Source organism: Capra hircus, chromosome 4 (genome assembly GCF_001704415.2).
Source record: "Capra hircus breed San Clemente chromosome 4, ASM170441v1, whole genome shotgun sequence".
Classification (NCBI taxonomy): domain Eukaryota; kingdom Metazoa; phylum Chordata; class Mammalia; order Artiodactyla; family Bovidae; genus Capra; species Capra hircus.
The window spans coordinates 114993732-115012108 of NC_030811.1; the positions used below are offsets into that span (position 1 = coordinate 114993732).

General features: G+C 47.8%; 1 protein-coding gene across 6 annotated transcripts in view; it reads left to right on the plus strand.

Annotated features, from left to right (window-relative positions):
- The window catches only part of IKZF1 (IKAROS family zinc finger 1), a 98344-nt gene extending 80278 nt beyond the window's left edge, over positions 1-18066 (plus strand). For 3 of the 6 annotated variants that reach the window (XM_005678881.3, XM_005678887.3, XM_018047450.1), the window contains 3 exons: positions 576-701; positions 5675-5809; positions 13593-18066. In XM_005678881.3, the coding sequence (XP_005678938.1) occupies positions 576-701; positions 5675-5809; positions 13593-14302 (971 nt within the window). In that variant the 3' untranslated portion in view covers positions 14303-18066. The remainder of the gene's footprint in view (positions 1-575; positions 702-5674; positions 5810-13592) is intronic. The other 3 variants (XM_018047451.1, XM_005678888.3, XM_018047452.1) reach the window with 2 other exon arrangements.

An 18377-nucleotide genomic window follows, 5' to 3' on the forward strand; every position in this document is an offset into this window, starting at 1 on the left:
CAGAATGCTCATTTCACTGAAGTCTGGTTATCCACTGTGGTTTCTTCCAGACCTCAGATTATTAGTTTAACACTAATTTGGGAGTTGAATTCACTTCGGTGGCATTAAATCTGGCACCAGTGTCATGCCACACCTGGCCCATGCTGTAGAAGTGGGCAAGAGGCTGACTTTGGAGCTGAGTGTGTATATTATCCTGCCAACGCGTGTACCTCTTCCGCACATCTCTGCCTTGGTGTTGGGCATCCCTGGTCTCACACTGCAGTGGTTTGTTTTCTTTAGTTAAAAGACAGACTTCATGGTTTAAGTAGGAGAGAATTTGGTAGGCTGGACAGTGAACAAGTTAAAATGAAAAATAGGTGGCAGGAGTTCTTGGTACAATCAGGAAACCCCTCACACTTTTAAATTCAGTCGTCTTAACTGAGTCCATAATACTTTTAGCTCTCGAGAATAGAGGGGTTGTGCTTTGTTTTTTTTTGTTTTTTTGCCTTTTTGATGAGAAGTATATTGCATGCCTTCCCACGACACGTGCGGCCGCTATTTAATCGGGGTCTCGAACTCCATTGTGTCTCCTGCAGTTGGTAAACCTCACAAATGTGGATATTGTGGCCGAAGCTATAAACAGCGAAGCTCTTTAGAGGAACACAAAGAGCGCTGCCACAACTACTTGCAAAGCATGGGCCTCCCAGGCACGCTGTACCCAGGTAAGCACCGAGGGCACAGGCTGCCTGCCGCGCTCCCCCCGCCCGCCGCGGGCCCGGCCCGGAGCCGCCACAGCTGGGATGGAGCGGCGTCTCTGGCCACTAAAGCCTCAGGAGGACTGCCTCCTGCTCCCCAGCTCTCCCAGACTTCCTCTCACCAGGGAGCACGTGCTCGTGAAACCCCTCCCTCTCAGAATCTGCATCAGCTTCTAAGATCAGAGCGACCCGTGAAAGTCTCAGGTTTTTACTTTTCTGGTGTTTTGTTTTGTTTTGTTTTGTTTTTTGGTGGTTTTTGTTTTTTTCAACCTGGGAGTATAGATTGCTTCTTTGTGCTTAGTCATCAAAATAAGATGTGAAATCTGGCTATGAAAATGATTTTTTTTTTTTCATGAAGTGGATCAAATAAGAGTGTTCAGGCCATGTTTTCATTCATCGGTGTTGGCACCAGCCTGGGACATGGGGTAATTGAAAGGCCCTGACTGTCTGTGGTCCTGCACCTGTCACAGGATTCAAGGGAAGCTTCTTTTTTCCCTCATGTGCTCTAAGGCTTTGCTGTGTATCTGTTACATTTCAAGATGTTTGGCTCTGATCTGAGACAAGCTGAAGTGAAAGGTGTTAACAGAGAGAGTATGGAAAGGGCTGAATTTACTCAAGGGGCCAGCTGTATTGTCAAAAGCACCTTTCTGATTTTCTAAGACATGAGATTTATGGATAGATCGGCTCAAGTTCACCTCTTTCAAAACACTGCTCATTTAGCATGACTGCTGGAAAAATCCTCGTTGGATGGAGGTGTGCGTACATGTTAAGCCACATCAGTTGTGTCTGACTCTCTGCGACCCTATGGACTGTAGCCCACCAGACCCCTCTGTCCATGGGATTCTCCAGGCAGCAGTACTGAGGTGGGTTGCCTTGCCCTCCTCCAGGGCATCTTGCCACCCCAGGGACTGAACCCTCATCTCTCACATCTCCTGCACTGGCAGGCAAGCTCTTCACCACGAGCACCAGACGGAGGAGTAGATTTTAAATGAATGGTTGAGATTTTATCAAGCCGCATTCAGCGTTCCGACTTTCATAAATGGCTCATAAAGAAAAACCCACCAGGGGACTCTCAGGTTATTAGTTTTAAATGTTAACATTTATTTTATTTTGTTATTGGGATTAGATACATGTAACATGAGGCTTACTATCCTGTTTTTAAGTGGGGTGGTGGTTTTCGTTGCTAAGTCATGTCCGATTCTTGCGACCCTATGGACTGTAGCCCACCAGGCTCCTCTGTCCATGGGATTCTCCAGGCAGGAATACCGGAGTGGGTTGCCATTTCCTTCTCCAGGGGGTCTTCGCGACCCAGGGATCAAACCCAGGCCTCCTGCATTGCTGGCAGATGCTTTACCGACTGAAAGGGAAGCCCTGTTTTTAAGTGTGCGTCAGTGCTATTAAGTGAATTCAGTAATGCTCAGATTACTAATGGCAGCTGAGATCAGCGGAAAGAGTAGTCAGTGTCAGAATAAAGTCCTAAAAATTGAGTAGTCTTGGCATCAAGGAGTAGGATTCTGTGGTCCTAGTACCATGTCCCCCCACTGATCTGGGGTCAATCTGGGTCCAACATCTGTTTTCGCTGGGCCTTAATCTTCTCACCTGTAAAATGGGGAGATTGCATCAAGTTATCTTTTAGCTTCCTTGAAAGTCTAAGGTCTGTTTCTAGAACATAAAGGCATTGTAGCTTAGTGGAAGAGAGGAAAGTAGGTATTAATAATAATAATAATAATAATAATAATTTATCAATTTGTGGCCAAACCCTCAAGTAGGAGATTAAGGGATGAGAAGATGATTATAGTCCTTTAAAATAAAATGTAAATACTTGGTATTATGTTTTTGTGTTAAAAAAATGGGTATGGAAGTCAGTGCTTTTAATGAATGATTAAATAAGCCATTTATCTACTCAACAAATATTTCCTGAGGACATATTATATACCATGCCAAATCCTACTGAAGATCAGTTCAGTTCAGCCACTCAGTCATCTCAGACTCTTTTGAACTCCATGGACTGAAGCACACAAGTCTTCTGTGTCCATCACCAACTCCCAGAGCTTGCTCAAACTCATGTCCATCGAGTCGGTGATACCATCCAACCATCTCATCCTCTGTCATCCTCTTCTCCTCCTGCCTTCAATCTTTCCCAGCATCAGGGTCTTTTCCAACGAGTCAGCTCTTCGCATCAGGTGGCCAAAGTATTGGAGCTTCAGCTTCAGCATCAGTCCTTCCAGTGAATATTCAGGACTGATTTCCTTTAGGATGGATTGATTTGATCTTGCAGTCCAGGGGACTCTACTGAGATAGTAATCTGAATTCCCCTCCCAAACTGCACACATGGAATTGGGATAGCAAGATGATCCAGAGGCCCGGCAGAGCTCACAGGTTGCCTCCACTGTTTTCATGACTAAACAGACAAGCCCTAATGTCCAGTGGACTTCGGGGAGTCTCTCCTTCACTGAGACCTGGATGCAAGCTTCTTTTCTGACTCTGTTTCCAAATGCCTCTTAGGCTTGTCTCTTAGGTGGAAGTCAGGCAGTTCCTGCCTGCCCGACCTCAGGGAAAGGCTCTGAGCAGAGATCTGTGTCATGCCCTCACCTGAATGCACACATTAGGGACTCCCTGGAGCTGGAGTCCCTGTGTCTGTGACAACACACCTTGACGTCAGGGATATATATATTACATAGTACCCTATGGTCAGAATTCATTTAGTCCTAAGATGCGAACTGGTTCCCTTTGGGGGTCAGATGGTTTGGAATGCCACACAGTGGCTTTTAGTCCTGTTCTCAGGAGACGAGGCTTCTCGTGTGAAGTTCGTGCTGGTGGAGGACCCATAAAAGCCCTTTGAAGAAGACCCTTCAAGGCTGCATCAAGGCGCAGGCAGGCAGGGGGTGAGGGCCTCACTGGGCTGGGGCCGGTTGACGTATGCTTTCTGTGCATCTCTCATGTGCATCCCTCCCACGCCTCCTAGGACCAGGCCTCACAAGCGTGCACAGGGGCCCTGAAATAGGCTTGAACCCCTCCAGTCCACCTTAGGTTGCAGCCATTCTTTGGGCTTAGATAAAGACAAAGCCTAGTTTATGAGACATGGCCAAGATTTAATTTTTCTGAATATGATTTTATTTAGGAAGAAGCTTTCGGGTCATCTGCTATAATTTCCTAATGTCTTTATAGAAAACATAAGTTTCTCTTGAGCCGTTAGGTGCATAGATTGCGTCAGAAGCTTAGAGAGAAATATATCAGTGGTCTAGGAGCTCTGGACTTGTGGTCCCTCACTGTGGTGGTTCTGAGGGTCTCAGGAGGCCCCATGGGCTGGCAGAAAGGAAACCCAGCTCAAGGCGCTGTAGGCACCCTGGGCAGGCCACAGAGTCCGCGTTTGCAGGAAAGGATGGGCACATCAGGAAGCGTGTCAGCTTGATCAGGAAGACAACCAGTGCAATTGACTTCTATGGGTTTTATTCATACCCACCTCCCCCCTGTAAATCAGGATGTGAGCTATTATGTTTACCTATTTAATAAGAAACCCACATTTCCAAGGCTAAAGAGTCACAGTTACCAGTGGTAATCGCTGATACGGAATATATGTTTTCAACGTGGCATTGATTGTGAAGCAATGAAAACATAAAATTTAGAAACAGGGATTTTCCTGGCAGTCCAGGGGTTAAGACTCTGAACTACCAGTGAAGGGGGCACAGATTCGATCCCTGGTCAGAGAACTAAGATCCCATTAGGCTTCATGGAACCACAAAAAAAAAAAAAAAAAAAAAGGCGAGCTAAAGAAAAAAATGCTTAGAAATGCTCAGAATTGCTTCTGGCCTCACCAGCTGTGCTGGGGCCAGAAACACAGGGGAACCACAGGGGAGAAAGGCCTGGATGCTGCACGTGTGTCTTCTGGGATCATGGATGTTTTCAGCACAACATTGGTGTCAAATTTTGTCAATTTGTCAATCTTGTTGGAATAATATAAAATAAAAGAGGAATTGACATTTTTAAAAAAGAAAAGTAATGTCCAATGTTATATTAAAACATTGCTGTCAGCTGGACCTCTTTGAAGAATAGACAGAGAAATCAATAATAGAAATGGATAAACCTTCCAGAGACCCTGTGATCAATCAGCATGTCCTATCTAAGAAAGGAAGACACTCAGAGTAGTGGGATTTCAGTGAACTCTACAGAATTGGTTTGGGAAGAATTGATTAACCATTAGGAAAGAAGTCAGTTTAGATTTTTAGCTTCTTGTATATTAGGAGAAATTGCAAGGAGATGAAAAATTTATACTTCCAAAAGTCCAACCATAAAAACTAGAGAGGCTATGCAGAATATATAGCTGTATCTTCAGCTATGGAAAGAAAGGGATGGCATAGCCAAGCGAAGATCAGCTAGGCGTACTCCCTAGATCACCTCTCATCGCCGCGGTTTCCAGCTTTCCTACAGTGCTTGTTCTTTGGCCTTCCAGGTCGCTGTGTTCAGGGCCCAGGAACTCCCGAGTTCTTTCCCCCTCTCGCCAGGGTTGGCTGCAGCATTCTCGTGACCACGTTCCTCCTACATCTCTGTTCAGTGTGACAGAGTCAGACCCTTAGATCATTGCTAGCTGAGACTTCTTTCATTCTCAAGAGGGCTGTTGTCAGGAGTGACTGAATGAGTGTGCGGGGGGGTATTTGAAACATTAAGAGCGCTTGTCAATGGGACACAATTGTAGAATCACAGTCCAGTTTCTGGGGAGAGTGGTGGTGCTTGTTCCCTGATCTTAGGGAATGAGGCAGGTGTCATCAGCTCTGATCCTCCTCTAGCTGGCAGGGTTGCTGGGAAGATTAGAAATAATCTCCACAAAGATCCTGGCTCTTGTAGGCACTTAGCACATGTCAGATTTAACGCTGGATGACGAGACCAAATCCTTTGACTATAAGCGTTTCTAAACTGGTCTCTCTAACTGTCTTTGACTTTAGTCATTAAAGAAGAAACTAATCACAGTGAAATGGCAGAAGATCTGTGCAAGATGGGATCAGACCGCTCCCTTGTGCTGGACAGACTAGCAAGTAACGTCGCCAAACGTAAGAGCTCTATGCCTCAGAAATTTGTTGGTAAGAGTTAAACGTTTCCTGTCTCTTAAAAGAACAACCATGTGGGTGCTTTAGACGGTGATTAGTTGAGGGAAAAAGAAAGGAAACATATCTCGTCTTTTCAAAACAAAAAAAGCAAAATTTAGCAAGCTTAACGTTTCTCAAGTCTCTCGGAATGGTTTTCTGATAGGCTTCTTAAAACTACCAGATCTTCTCCCAGGAGCTGTTCTTCGAGGTGGTTTTGCAAGGTCTGGGGCATCTGATGAGGTCTGCCCTGTGGCTATCAGGGATGGCTGATTAGTGAGCCCAGGGCAGAGGGCACACCGCCCAGACCCCCAGCAGCCTTGCTGAGCCTCAGTGGCTCCTTTGTCCAAAGTTCACAGTACTCCCCACGGGGGCTACTTCAAACTCTAAAAGGGCAGAACCTCAGGGCAACTGGCCTGCGAGCTGAACAGCAAGGAGTAGCCTCAGCCTCGATTGCTGTTTTCACTGCTCAGCATCTGTGCGGTGCTGTCAGGGTGGGGTAACCCTTTCCTCCAGTGTAGACGGTGGGCACACCCACAGCCCTGTAGTCCAGCCCTGGCACTAGACGTGTGACTAGGGTAACACCTGAGCAGGTGGGAGGGTAGAGAGGCACTGGGCTGGGACTCAGCCTGAGGGTGTGAGCTCACAGCCAGGTGTGAGCTATCACCTTGCGAAACGAAACGACTCTCCTCTGCAGCCCAAGCTCCATCTTTTACATATCTCACAGGCTGTTATGGGCTTCTCTTGTGACTCAGACAGTAAAGAATCTGCTTGCAATGCTGGAAACCTGGGTTTGATCCCTGAGTAGGGAAGATCCCCTTGAGGAGGGCATGGCAACCCACTCCATTACTCTTGCCTGGAAAATCCCATGGACAGAAGAGCTTGGTGGGCTGCAGTCCATGGAGTCAGGAAGAGTCAGACACAACTGGGTGGCTAAGCACACACACACAGGGTTTTATGAACATAGAGTAATACCAGGATGTGAGAACATTTAACACCCTCAATGTGAAGGTGGCATTATGAAGATAATATGGAAAAAGGATGGGGGAGGGGAGGGTCACGTCCAGGGAACATCCAGATCAGTAAAAGCTTGTGAAGTTGACAGTGACCTTGAGATAGGAAGAGGATTTCTCCACATTTTTCTCGGTGGAAGAATGGAGGAGGATTCTAGGCAGATCAGAACAAATACAGAGCAGTGGTGATGCTGGTTGGGGACTTGAGGGGCACATGTGGAAGGCTTGAGAAGCAGATTCCAGGATGAGTCACGGCCCCTCAGGGAATCCCCTGAGTGGCAAAGCCCCAGGCATCTCTGGTCACAGGTGAATGGCCTTCGAGTGCCAAGGTGAGAAATACAGCCTTAACCCAGCAGGCGGAAGAGAGTGCTGGCATGTCTTTAACTGGAGTCACCTCTTGGAAAATAAAGACCTCTGGTGCCAAAGATTGATTGGAAATGGGAGAACGTGGGGCCTTGGTGGCCTGGAAAGAGGAAGATATGGGGCAGAGGCTGGTGAAAGAGGAAGGTGGGCCACACGGGTGATGGAAACCGCAAGTCATGGGGACTCAGGGACACATGTGCCATTGACAGGTTCTGGGAATTGACAGTCTGGGTTTGGTCTGTCCATTTTGAAGGACTTTCTGAATGATGCCCCGTGGAAACCTGGGGAATGTGTGTTAGGAGAGAGGATGGCACTAGAATGGGGTCAGTAGTCAGGCCTGGGGTGGGTGCTGACCTGCAGGAGGAGACAGGACCCAAGGGGAGGCCAGGTTCTTGGGTTCCAGCCTCTCTCCAACACTGAAGAAAAGGCTCCATTTTGATCACGTTTTAAGCAGAGGTTTTTCGTAGGCCTGGAGTTGGGAGGGGTGACGGGAGGAAGGAATCAGGTAAAAAACACTTTTCAAAGCACCGGCTGCAGGCAAGAGTGTGGGGAGTCACCCACAGGAGTGTGAGCCTTTAGACTGTGAGAAATGGGGAGGCCGCTCACTTCCTGTGCAGGAAGGGGGTAAGGTGACTCAGAGCACTGACTTCTAGGGGTGGGATTTCAAGCAGCACCAGGTGGGAGTGAGAACAGGGCCCCTCACCCCTCCCAGGAGGCCATGTGTGGTGGAAGGGGGATGGGGGCCCTCGTAACCAGGGGAGATGGAGCAGCAAGTGTGTCTGAGGATGGTTGGACCGTCATAGGCCCTGGGGAGCTGGGTACCACTTCCCTCTTCAGATCAGAAAACTGGAGGATGCCCCAAAAACAGTCACTCAGGCATGTCCGACTCTTTGCAACCCCATGGACTGCATTGTGCATGGAATTCTCCAGGCCAGAATACTGGAGAGGGTAGCCTTTCCCTTCTCCAGGGGATCTTCCCAACCCAGGGATCGGACCCAGGTCTTCTGCATTGCAGGCGGATTCTTTACCAGCTGAACCACAGGATGGCAAGGGCTTTGTGAATGGATGTTTCAGCCCCTGTGGCTGATGGAGACTTCAGACCAAATTACCATCCGTGAAACTGCCGTAGCTACCTCCAGCGAGAGCACAGTTTAGGTATTGTATTGAGATTTAGATAGTTTTTGTTTGAAAAAAAAAAATATATATATATATAAAGAATAAAAAAAAAAAAAACAGAACCCCTCTCTCTGATCAAACAAAACTAAGGTTAAAAGAAGTCCCTGGGAAGAGGTGGACCACACAGGAGAAGTGGGGTGGGGGACTGAGCTAGAGGATGCCGGAGTGGAGATTGGAAGTAGGGGCTCAGAACCAGCAGTGCAGGCTGGTAGATGTTTCCCCGAGTTTGGTGCCTGGCAGTTTATTTCTAAAATAATGCCTCTTGCCCTCACATCAATTTGATGGGGTTTTCGTCAACCCCTCCTCCCTTGTCATGGTTTCTCCATGCCAAAACTCAAAAAGGAAATGGACCTCTAAGACCTCTCTTTACCTCTAGAAGCTGATTTTATCTTCTTATATGATTTCAGAAAGAGTGTGCAGGAACCCAGCTGTTACTGTACAAGCTGGCCCAGTAGTGGTGGGGTTGAAAGAGCTCCAAGTTTTCAGTCAAGAGAGGCTCAGACCCTGCCCTCTTCCTACCATGCTTGGTCACTGAGTCGTGCCCAGCTCTTTGCAACCCCGTGGACTGTAGCCTGCCAGGCTCCTCTGTCCGTGGGATTCTCCAGGCAAGAATCCTGGAGGGAGTTGCTGTTTCCTTCTCTAGGGGATTTTCCCAACCCGGGGATCAAACCTGCATCTCCTGTGTCTCCTGTAAGGCAGGCAGATTCTTCCCCACTGAGCCGCTGGGGGAGACCCTTACTACTCTTTCTGTTTATTTTGAATGCTCTCTTAATTGATTGGGCTTTGCATACAAGCAGCTGTTTTCAAGAAGCTTCTGCAGGTGTTGTTTCCACGTACGTTTCTGTGTTTGAGGAGGTCTGCCTGCTGCCTTTCTTCTTGAAGAACATTGTGACGAGCGAGGTTGGTCACTGTCTTTGTTCCCCCAGTCTAGAACTTTCTAGATTTTGCCATCATGACTGAAGGCAAGAGTCCCATTTTCTGTCTGAGTACCTGAAGAGTTTTTTCTTTAACCTAGAAGTTGAATACAACTAGGTTGTGTCTTGGTGTTTTGCATTCTGAATAAAAATTTCCTGACATTTTAATCTGGGGATTCCCTTCTTTTCTCTTTTATTTCTTGGAAATTCTCTTTTATATGAATATGTATTTTGTTCCATTTGTTATGATCTCTGTTCAGAGATACCAGTCGTCCTTTTATTGGGGAGTTTGTCTTCCATATCTGTTAGCATTTCTCTAAGTTGATTTTTTTTTTTTTTTTGCCCTTTTCACATTTATTCACTGTTACTATCTTGTGTTTTTCCTCTCGATCAGTGATTCCATTTTCAGGAGTTTATGTTCTATTGCTTGCTATTTCTAATCCCTGTATTATCTGTAAATAACACTGTTTGGACCTCATTTTGTTTCCTGAGATCTGAAATCTCCTTTTCCATCTTATTGTGTTGTTCTAGCCCATCAGGTTTCAGTATCTTTTTAATTGAATTCATGTCACAAAGCAGTTATGAGACATTCTTCTCTTCCTTGAATTAGGCTTTTTCTGAGGATGGGCTTATTGTTCTATGTTTTACTTCCTTTCTTCCCTTGTCTTGCTAGAAAATATATTCACAGTAACCATGACCTTTTCTTTTCATCTTGCTTATTTGACTTGGGCTGATAGAGCTTGGCTGATGTTTGCTGTTCTTCCCATTGTACCTGAGATGTGGTTTTTTGTTTGTTTGTTTGTTTGTTTGTTTCTGAGCGAGCTCACCTTTTCTCAGTGCTGAAGGAATGCCAGGGATGAGGTTGGAGGAGTTCAAGGAAGGCAAAGTGCAGTCTTTGTTAAAACACTTCCTCTCTGCCCTTTCTCCCTCATTCTGAGATTTGGTTAAATGCCCTAAATCAGTTTATCACTGAACCTGGTTGGGAAGTATTTCTAGCTGCCAGAGGATGCTCTGGCCCTTGGGGTGTTTCCTCCCAGTCCACAGCATTGAGGACTTAACTCATCTCTCACCTAGTGAATCAACCTCAGCGCTCACCCATCCAGTGTCACCTGGTCTCATTAGGAGAGGTTTCAACGGCTTTTTAATCAGAAGTGAAAAAAGATAGCTATTTGAATTGATTCTCTATGGATATGAGGATGTTAGGGAAACTGCTGAGGATTTTGTTGCTTCACACTTAAGGTTTTATAAGTAAAATCAGCTGTCAAGCTTAGCCACATATCTCATGCCAGAATTTTCTTTCCTTGATTTTTACAAATATGTATTTCCTTAGACTATGTACCTTTCTTTAGCATTCTGCCCAAGTGAATGTTGTAGGATTTTCTCACTCTGTGGAATATTAAGGGAAGAGAAATTCTGTGGGTGGTTTTAATATGCCATGTGGGTCTTCCCCCTACATCCTTTTATTGTTGATACCCAGTTTTAAAGAACAGCTGCTCAGGAAAGCACAGAATGATGACTCTGGGAGAAACGGGATCATTAGTGGGAAAGCACCATTTTGGGTGGAGCTATAAGCACTTTATATGTATCAGAATTGTCGTGAAGCCCACTCCCTTCCCCACCCTGCCAGGCTTTAATGGAGGGATAGACCAGGCAAAAGGGACTCATTTTCCTCTGGGGTTAATGTAACTAGACATTTATCACCTTGATACAAAAATGGGGGAAAAAATCACATGGCTTCTGTATTGCTGTTCAGTTACCTTAATGGGGAGAAACACCACCTCTGTGATCACTGCCACCCAACTTCCATAGAGATTCCAATATATCCTGGCTCTGCAGAGGGTGTGTCTGGCCATGGACAAGTATCTGTGCGTCATGTAAGGGTCACGTGGTACCGCGGTCAGGGCATGTGCCACTCCTGACTACCAGCAGGCTGAGATGAAAAGGAGCCAGGCCGCTGTGTGATACACACGCCAACAAAGCAAGAAGCAGGACCTCAGGATGCTTTCTAGTCCGATGCGGCATACTTCTGGATAGCTGTCAGTGGCCTCAGATTTATTAAGGACTGTTAGTAAGCCTAGGAACTCTGGAGCAGTTTACCCTCCTGTTGCTGGAACTGGCTGCAGGCCATGATGTCAGGTGTCAGTGTGGGAGGTGTGGGGTCTCCACCATGATCGGTCTCGCCAGCCACCGTCAGCCATAACCTGGGCCCCTGGGCGGCCAGAGGCATCCTCACTTCTGCCTTCTGCCAGTAGGGCTGCCCAGGTGGTGTGAGCGGTAAAGAACCCAACTGCCAGTGCAGGAAACATAAGAGGTTCAACCCCTGGTTTGGGAAGATCCCCTGGAGGAGGAAATGGCAACCCACTCCAGTGTTCTTGCCTGGAGAATCCCATGGACAGAGGAGCGTGACGGGCTCCAAGGCCATAAGGTTGCACAGAGTTGGACTCAGCTGAAGCAACTTAGCACACATGCACACACGTGATGGAGAAGGGCCCTTCTTCCTTCAAAGCCTGCCAGCTTCCTTTAATATAGTCTTCCCTGGGTCTCCTAGCTCCCTCTCCCCTTAGTTTCTTCTTGCTGCTCCCTGTGTGGGACACATATCACGGTCTGCAGCTGGTGCTTAGCAGCTGAAGGATGAACTACTCCATAGTTCTCAGACTTATTAATAATCCTTTAAAAATCTGTGACATCAACCATCCAGAAATATGCCTTGTCATACTAGAAAGCAGAATTAAGTCCCCACAGCAAACCTTCCTTTTCCTTCCCAGAACTTCCCAGACAGGGATGCGCCCTATATGACCCTGCACTAATCTCTGACTCCCCTGTGGGCTGTGAAGGATGCTACTTGTTGGCCATTCTGTCCTTCCTGTCTGGTCCAGGGTGGACACTCGGTGGACATGTGTTGAGAGAAGGAAAGAGAAGGAGGGTTGAAACGTAAACAGCTCAGACCTGCCTCTGAATGCCCCTCTGCCCATGACTTATTAACTAACCATCACTGAAAGTAAAGTGGATCAATAGACCTTAACAGTGAGGCAGACAGTTCACTCATGAATTTGCTAGTTAAGCCAAGGTTTCCTACTGAGCTTAGAATCTGTACATCAAGAAGGTGTTATCTTCAAGGATAGTCATTTTATTTCTTTATGAAAACTTGTACTCAAAAGCTAATTACAAGAAGTCAAATCTTTTCTCAAATTTCCCCTTTCCAGGGGAAGCGATCTCGCTGCCTCCTACCAACCGTGATATTAGACCTTAGGCTTCTTGAGGCCAAACTCGCTGACAAGTCATTGACAGTAATTTCTTGAATCATTCCTGCTCAGTAATTGTTTGAAGGAACAAGTAAATGTCACCCCTGGAGCTTGCTCCGGCTGCTCTCAACTTCCTACCAACTTTCCACCAAATGACCGCTGCACAGGCTCCTTGCTGCTAAGAACTGAGAAGCAGGCATGGAATTAAGAGGCCAAGGAAGATGTGGAGGCTGGTACATCTGATGGTGCTTTTCACTCTCACGCAAGTCAGAGCCAGCTTTTTGTTGTTGACAAGACTGATACCATTTCACTATGCAGAATATAAAGTTTCTGTATTTTTGGTTAAGCTTTATTCTAGAGTATTATAGTTATGAACTTAAAATATATGACCTATCACACATTGTTATAATCATATAATTGCTTGAATTAAATTAGCGATGTTAACCAGCCATTGTGAGTTACTTAGAACTCTGTATGAAAACATATCATTTCAATATTAATTTTAAATTAAATATAGAGCTTCCAGGCGGCGCTAGTGGTAAAGAACCTGCCTGTCAATGCAGGAGACATAAGAGAAATGGTTCAATCCCTGGGTCAGGAAGACCCCCTCGAGGAGGGCATAGCAACCCACTCCAGTATTCTTGTCTGGAGAATCCCATGGACAGAGGAGGCTGGTGGTCTATAGTCCATAGGGTCGCAAAGACTCGAACACAACTGAAGTGATTGGCACACTCAGCACACTCAACATGTTTACTAACACCCAGAGTAAATACAAGTATTGGTTTAGTGTTTGGATATATGCTGCTTAAATCGGCACACCATCCTCGGTTCACCTGCTCCTTTACTGATTTGTGTAGACAAATTGGTATAAATGCCACCCCCACCCCCCGCCCCCGGACAGGGCGCCATGCCAGGTACAGGGCGGGCAGAGCCGTGTCAGCCTTGCCCATTTTGCTGATGTCCACATGGTGTGTCTGCCCGAGGTCGTCGCCCCCAGGGGTGTAACTGTCAGCTGTTGCTGCCAGGCACAGAGGTAACCTGGGCCTCTCTGACTGTCATCCGCTTCCCACAGGGGACAAGTGCCTGTCGGAACTGCCCTACGACGGCAGCGCCAGCTACGAGAAGGAGAACGAGATGATGCAGACACACGTGATGGACCAGGCCATCAACAACGCCATCAGCTACCTGGGGGCCGAGTCCCTGCGCCCCCTGGTGCAGACACCCCCAGGCAGCTCCGACGTGGTCCCGGTGCTCAGCCCCATGTACCAGCTCCACAAGCCGCACGCCGAGGGCCCCGCGCGCTCCAACCACTCAGCCCAGGACGGTGCCGTGGAGAACCTGCTGCTGCTCTCGAAGGCCAAGTCCGCGTCCTCGGAGCGCGAGGCGTCCCCGAGCAACAGCTGCCAAGACTCCACGGACACCGAGAGCAACACGGAGGAGCAGCGGGGCGGCCTCATCTACCTGACCAACCACATCACCCCCCACGCGCGCAACGGCCTGTCCATCAAGGAGGAGCACGCCGCCTACGAGGCGCTGCGCGCGGCCTCCGAGGGCCCCCCGGACGCGCTGCGCGTGGTCGGCACGAGCGGGGAAGCCCTCAAGGTGTACAGGTGCGAACCCTGCCGCGTGCTCTTCCTGGACCACGTCATGTACACCATCCACATGGGCTGCCACGGCTTCCGAGACCCCTTCGAGTGCAACATGTGCGGCTACCAAAGCCAGGACCGCTACGAGTTCTCATCGCACATCACGCGCGGGGAGCACCGCTTCCACATGAGCTAGACCCGGCCTGTGCGAGCCCGCCGGAAGAGCACCCGCGCCCTGCGCGCGCCCCTGGCGGGCAGCGGGGCTGAACTGGACCGCTGTGCTTTGTCTTCTAGGTGGAGCTTCATTTTGTTCTGAGTTGGTTGATTTGCTTTTGAGAACAGGACGTTCTTCTTGTTAGATGTGGAGTTCCATTTGGAGCCCCCGGAATGCTCTCTTACTAGACGATTCTGTAGACCGCAGGCTGAAATCCCCTCCCCTGTTGCTTCCTAGAAATCGCCGGCCTCCAAGTGATAGGTCATGTTCGGAAAGAATTTTATAGTAACAGGCGGAAGCCCGGGAAGGAATGAGCTGGTTCCGTGCTGAGCGTGGTTTTGCGCACCAGATGGGGTTTGCAGGGTCCTGGGAGCCGGGCGCACAGCCCCTGCGCTGTGGCCGTGACCGTGACCCTGGGGTGAAATGCCCTCTTTGCAGGGCTGGAAACTGCATACATCCAGCACCGACAGGCCACAGGTTCCAAACGAAGAAATTATTCTAAGTCAAATTCTGCACACTGCCGGGAAAAGTGACTATTGGGCAGAGGGAGGGGAGGGCTTGCAGAGCCTTTCAGATTCATTCTCCCTGTCCAAACTTTGTCATGACGTTGCCCAGCCCAGAAGCCTCCAGAGGCCTGTTGTCCCATGGAATGAACTCTATTTCCGTGGGGCACCTGGGCCCACTGTTCTCTGCTCTCTCATCTCCTAAGGGCCCCCAGAGTCCATCACAACATTGTTAACACCAGCCCTGAAATTTAGACGTTGATTCCTTTTGAAATGTTCAGATGATAAAATCCTTCAGAAACCAAACCTTTATTCTAAATTCCACACTCATGTCTGGTTCTATACTCCTTCCTGCCCAGTTCCACCTGTGACCAGAAGCCTATTTTCCCACAGAAAGTCTGTCCGAAACTTCATTTAATGTTGTGTTTGTAGTTCCAAGCAAGGGTTTCTTATTGTGGGTATATTTCTTTCCCTGCCTTCTGGGTATAGTGTTCTCATTTTAATATCCATTGAAGGATTCAGAATGACCATTTTCAGGTCAGGGAAATTTAGCAGGTGAAGTCCAGAGGCTGCTGCTTACACACAGCACCTGTTTGTTTGAAACCACACTTTCAAACCATCTGACACGCTTTCCCCCAAGGACAGAGCTGCACCCTTGTGTCCACCTAGGCAGGATGCACCTGTCTGACTGGAGGAGTGTCCAGGATCATCTCGTCACCAGACCTCAAGGTCCAGCTGGACAGAGGGAGGCGGTCCTGGAAGTGAAGACCGCTCATGCCCTCAAAGGCCCACAGAGACGTCCACGGTTCCAATCCTAACCTGGAAAGCAATAGGATAGGTTCATGCTGTCACTGAGGACATCCGTCTCAACCACCTGGCAGGAAGGGCATACAGTTGCAAATGTTTCCAGTATTTTTCGTCACCAAAAATGTCCAAGGTGACCATAAGGAAACAGCAAAAATTGTGCACAAGCATCTCTGCATTTCAGCCAATTCCAGAGATCCTGGGCTCAGCACTCTTGACATTTGGGGCTGGATACTGGGTTGCAGGGGATTTCCCCAGGCATCCTAGGCTATTTAACAGCATGAGGTCAACCCCTGGGTTGGGAAGATCCCCTGGAGGAGGAAATAGCAACCCACTCCAGTGTTCTTGCCTGGAGAATCCCATGGACAGAGGAGGCTGGTGGGCTACAGTCCACTGAGTGACTATCACTTCACTGGTCACTTACCCAATAAATGCCAGTAGGACCCCCCAGTTGACAACCAGAAATGCCCCTGGGACGGAAAAGGTGTCCCTAGTGGAGAGCCACTGCTCTAATTGAATTGCAAACCAGTCAAGGGTCTGGAAGCCTTCCAGAGATGAAAGCCCTGCCATGAACGTCCCCAGTCAGCAGTCTTGAGCGTGACTCCTGCTCCTTTGGATTCATTTTAATTCTCTCAATGGACTATCCCACCTTCAGTCTTCAGAAGCTTACCTTCCCAAGTGCACTTGAGTTTTGTGGAAAGGGTGGCAGCCTAGCATCCTTGAGTCATGGGATTCTTTGCTTGTGGAACTGTGTGATGTTTTGAACCTGGAAATAGAGAAAGTTGTAGTAGCTTGGTCAGTGACACACCGAGGCACTGGGTGAGGGGCAGAGGGCAACTCTGGGCTGTGGACAGCATTCGTTCAACATGAAGTTATAAAGAAAGACCCACCTTATCCCCCTGGATGCATATTCAGCGTGAGAGACTGCTCATACGTCCAGTTTGCAGGCCAGTTTCACCTGCCGCATCTGTTCCATGGGGTCCATTGGCTGGACAGAGTGGTCTTTCCCCTGTGGCTTCAGATGGACCTCAACCCACCACTGTAAATAGTGGCTGAGGAGTTGTTTTCCCCGGGACTTTCCCCTCCCTCTCTACACCTTTTGTAGCCAAAATAACCTTATTTACAGACCTTTTGTTGTGGTTTTCTAATGTAACACCATTTTTCTCTGAAACTATTGTATTTAAAGTAAGGTTTCATTAATGCCAACAAGGAATGAAATTATGCTTGAAAGGTGGCCATGTTCTGTACCCAAAGCTGTTGACGTTTTCCTTCTAGCTGGTAAAAGTAGCATTTTGCATGACCTTACCCCGTTTCACTCTGTGGTTTGTTCAGCTACTGATGATGTGAGTGTGTGTCTCGGGGCCCACTGTGGACGCACTAGGTTTCACGCACTCGCGTTGTGTTGAAAATAAATATCAACCAAAGGAGGGGCACCAGGAGCAGGTGGGTTCCGTTGATCATGAGAAGTCCCTGTTTGGCATTCTGGCCCATCCCGGTCACCCAGCTCCCCTCCACTCAGAACACCTGGACCCTACTCCTCACCCAGGTCTTCCTGCATCACTTATCTTAGAGCATGGGCTTGTCCTTGTAGAAGAGATTACAAAGAATCGCGTTACTATCGCTTTGTCACCCAAGGGCATGTCCCAGCACCTAGCATTTCAGATACCAGCACGATTCACTTCCAATTCAGAATCAACCAAAAAGGAGATCTCAGACTCTTCATCAAGAAAGACAGCTATCTCTCAATGCAATGTGAGTTCTTTTTTTTTTTTTTTCTATTTTTGTGCCTTTCCTTGTTTTGTTTTCAGTGGGACTTTCTTGGCATCATCTTCTTGCCAAAACAAAAGCAAGATGCCATGGACTTCTGTAGACCATTCTGTAGAGTTGGGAAGTAAATCTATTTCTCTCGTGCACTTATGTTCCAGCAATAATGAAGGGGCAGCGCTAGTCAGAATCCAGATCTCTCTTTCAGTTGAGTGTTTTTTTTTTTTTTACTTTAAAAGAAACCAAAATTAGACTTATTTAAGATATACAGACATCAGAAATTAAAGGAAAAAAAAGCACATATGCTGTTGGTGCCGTAGCATTCACTGTGAACAAGTGTGACCAGAAATAAATATGCAATCTTGTTTCCAATACTTTCTAATACACTTTTTTACAACGTTGTGTGTGGTGACTGTTCAGGGTTCAATTTATGTGTATCTACCTAAAGCATCTTTAGATGTGCGGCTGCCATTCTGGCAGATGCTTGTACAGGACTGTAAATGAGAAAACGCAGTTGTATTTCCAATCTGCCTCTATGATGATGTTAAATTATTTCTGTTTTGCTGTGAACAAGGGGCGTGCCACTGGAGGAATAGAGTATCCTTTTGTACATTTTCAAACGCTTACTCTGTGGTGATAGAACTAATAAATGCAGCGAATACTCTGTCTGCCCCATGCTGTGAAGCCCACGCTGGTCTTGAGACAATCGCCGTGCAGACCTGCCGTCTGCTGCAGACTCCCTCCAGGTCGGAGGAGGAAGATGGGCTTGGGGGCGGGTACAAGACAAGGTGGGATCACGCGTGATCAAATGCATTCCCTGTCGCTGCCAGGGCATCAGTTCACTTTGGCAGGTGAGCGCCTCCTGTCCAAGCTGTGCTGGGCGTGGGGTACTTGTGGGTTGGAGGGTGAGTGGGTCGTGGGCAGTATGACTCTTGTTCCCCAGCTATTCTTAGAGCAGGGCTTAATGTCATGTGCAGCGATGGGCA